This window comes from Solanum stenotomum, chromosome 8, assembly GCF_019186545.1.
Source record: "Solanum stenotomum isolate F172 chromosome 8, ASM1918654v1, whole genome shotgun sequence".
NCBI classification, from domain to species: domain Eukaryota; kingdom Viridiplantae; phylum Streptophyta; class Magnoliopsida; order Solanales; family Solanaceae; genus Solanum; species Solanum stenotomum.
Window position 1 is genome coordinate 42,573,664 of NC_064289.1, and position 2,765 is coordinate 42,576,428.

At 40.5% G+C, this 2,765-nt stretch overlaps 1 protein-coding gene across 1 annotated transcript; it reads right to left on the reverse strand.

Moving 5' to 3' along the window:
• Positions 1-314: 314 nt before the first annotated feature.
• Positions 315-950, reverse strand: LOC125873803 (uncharacterized). The gene is made up of 2 exons (XM_049554653.1): positions 750-950; positions 315-638 (listed from the first exon to the last, which is right to left on the reverse strand). Exons 1-2 carry the CDS (start codon positions 948-950, stop codon positions 315-317), a joined length of 525 nt encoding a protein of 174 aa, XP_049410610.1.
• Between the last annotated feature and the right edge of the window lie 1,815 nt (positions 951-2,765).

The following is a 2,765-nucleotide window of genomic DNA, read 5'->3' on the forward strand; positions in this document are numbered from 1 at the left end:
ACCAAACCCATCATTACATATGATCATAGGAGGAACTACCTTCTCCAACTTAGATTGAGCTCAACACAACAATAATGAGCCAATATGCCATATCATCACAAGTATAGCTAAATATGTTCATTAATTCACCTCATGAAGTCAGATACACAATCACCACACTAAAGTGCAAACAAACATGAGGAACGTATAAATCATGAAACTCAATATACACTAAACATGAATTATCACAAGAACATGCACAACATAAGGAGATCATAAGGAAAACTCATAGCACAAATGATTCCCAAAACACCAAACTCAAAAAACTAATTACCTCATGTTGGGAAAGGAGTAGAAGGAAAAAGATGATGATAGCGGGACTTCATGTCCGCCTCGACCTCCCATGTAGCACCCTCAACTAAGTTTCTCCAGAAGACTTTAACGGAAACCACTTCCTTATTTCTCAACCTCTTCACTTGTCGGTCCAACATATCAACTGGGACTTCTTCATAGGAAAGGTTCTCATCAACTCCTAAACCCTCTGAAGGAAGGATTGATACCGGATCACCAATGCACTTCTTGAGCATGGAAACATGAAACACCGCGTGAATCGGAGCCAACTCACTTGGCAATTCCAATTCATAAGCAACTTTCCTAACCTATTTCATGATTTGGTATAGGCCCACATACCGGGGACTATGCTTTCCCTTCTTACCAAACCTCATTACACCTTTCATAGGTGAGATTTTCAAGTAGACCCAATCACCAACCTCAAATTCAAGATCTCTCCTTCTAGCATCGGCATAATATTTTTGCCAACTTTGGGCCGTCTTCAACCTCTCTCTTATAAGTCGGACCTTATCAATGGATTCATAGACTAGTTCGGGTCCAATTAGAGCAAACTCAACTACTTCAAACCACCCAGCCGGAGATCTACACCACCTACCATAAAGTGCTTCAAATTGAGCCATGGCAATACTTAGGTGGTAACTTTTGTTGTAGGAAAATTCTATCAATGGTAGATGGTAATCCCAATTACCTTGGAATCTATAACACATTACCTCAACATTTCCTCTAAGGTTTGAATGGTGCGTTCCACTTGACCATCCATTTGAGGGTGGAAAGCGGTACTAAGCCTAACACTGGTACCAAGCCCTTGTTGGAACGCCTTCCAAAAATGTGAAGTAAATTGAGCCCCGATTCGAAATGAAAGATAGAGGAACCCCATGCAACTTCACTATCTCCTTGATGTACAATTTGGCATAGTCTTCCACCAAAAATGAAACCTTGACGGGAATGAACTGTGTTGATATAGTAATCCTATCAACAATGACCCAAATAGAATCATGTTGCCTTCGATTTCGAGGCAAACTCACCACAAAATCCATATCCACTTCCTCCCACTTCCAAGTGGGAATATTTATATCTTGGAGGAAACCTCCCGGTCTCAAGTGTTCGGCTTTAACTTGTTGGCAATGCGGACAATTAGCTACAAAACCCATTATATCCTTCTTCGTGTCATTCCACCAATAGACTTCCCGTAGGTCATGGTACATCTTTGTGGCTCCCCGATGAATAAAATACCGCGAACCATAAGCCTCTTCTAAAATTTGCTCTCTCAAGCCATCAACATTCGGAACACATAATCTACCTTTGGACATAAGCACCTCATCTCCCCATTAGGAGGAAACCTCAACGGACATGTTGAGAGTTGATTCTTTCAACTCCATCAATGTAGGATCAAGATGTTGCTTAGATTTCACATCAACCACAAAGGATGATTCGGAACTATGATGAACCATAACACCACCCTTGATGGAATCCACAAGTTTGACACCTAAATGGGCAAACCTATGCATATCACGAACCAATTCCTTGTTCACATCTTCCACATGAGCCACACTACCATGGACAATCTACTTATGGCATCCGCAACTACATTAGCTTTGCCGGGGTGGTATAAGACACTCATGTCATAATCTTTCAAAAGTTCTAACCACCTCCTTCGTCAGAGATTCAAATCATTTTGGCTAAACACATATTGAAGGCTCTTGTGGTCGGTAAACACATCTACATGCACCCCATAAAGATAGTGTCTCCATATTTTCAAGGCAAACACTACCATCGGTAGTTTGAGATCATGAGTTGAATAATTCTTTTCATGTACCTTGAGTTGCCTTGAAGAATATGGAATCACTTTACCCCGTTGCATAAGGACACATCCCAAACCCACTCGAGAAGCATCATAATATACCACAAACCCATTGGTACCCTCTGGAAGCTTTTCTCACAAGCCTCCTACCACACAAACATTGCTTTCTTTTGATTTAAGGCAGTTAATGGAGAAACAATAGAGGAGAAACTCTCAACAAACCTCTTATAGTAACCAACCAAACCCAAAAAAGTTCTAATATTGGTAGGATCTAGAGGTCTAGGCCAACTCTTGACCGTATCTATCTTCTTAGGATCAACCTCTATACCCATGCCCCGCACAATATGACCAAGGAAAGCAACCAACCTTAGCCAAAACTCACACTTGCTAAACTTAGCATATAATTGGTGATCTTTAAGGACTTACAATACTATCCTCAAATGCTTCATATGATCACCCTCACTCCTCAAATAGATCAAAATATCATCAATAAAGACAATCATAAACGAATCAAGATATTGCCTAAATACCCTATTCATTATATCCATGAATGTCGCCGAGGCATTTGTTAGACCAAAAGGCATGACTACGAATTCTTAGTGACCATATTTTGGTTAGAAGGCCGTTTTAGGAA

Bases quoted from the DNA above. Each gene is read 5' to 3' on its own strand.
- LOC125873803 (XM_049554653.1), bottom strand. From the start codon at position 950: ATGGCTCAATTTGAAGCACTTTATGGTAGGTGGTGTAGATCTCCGGCT. The intron at 639-749 runs GTTGGTGATTGG...ATCATGAAATAG, and splicing joins GGAGAGATCTTGAATTTGAG to GTTAGGAAAGTTGCTTATGA.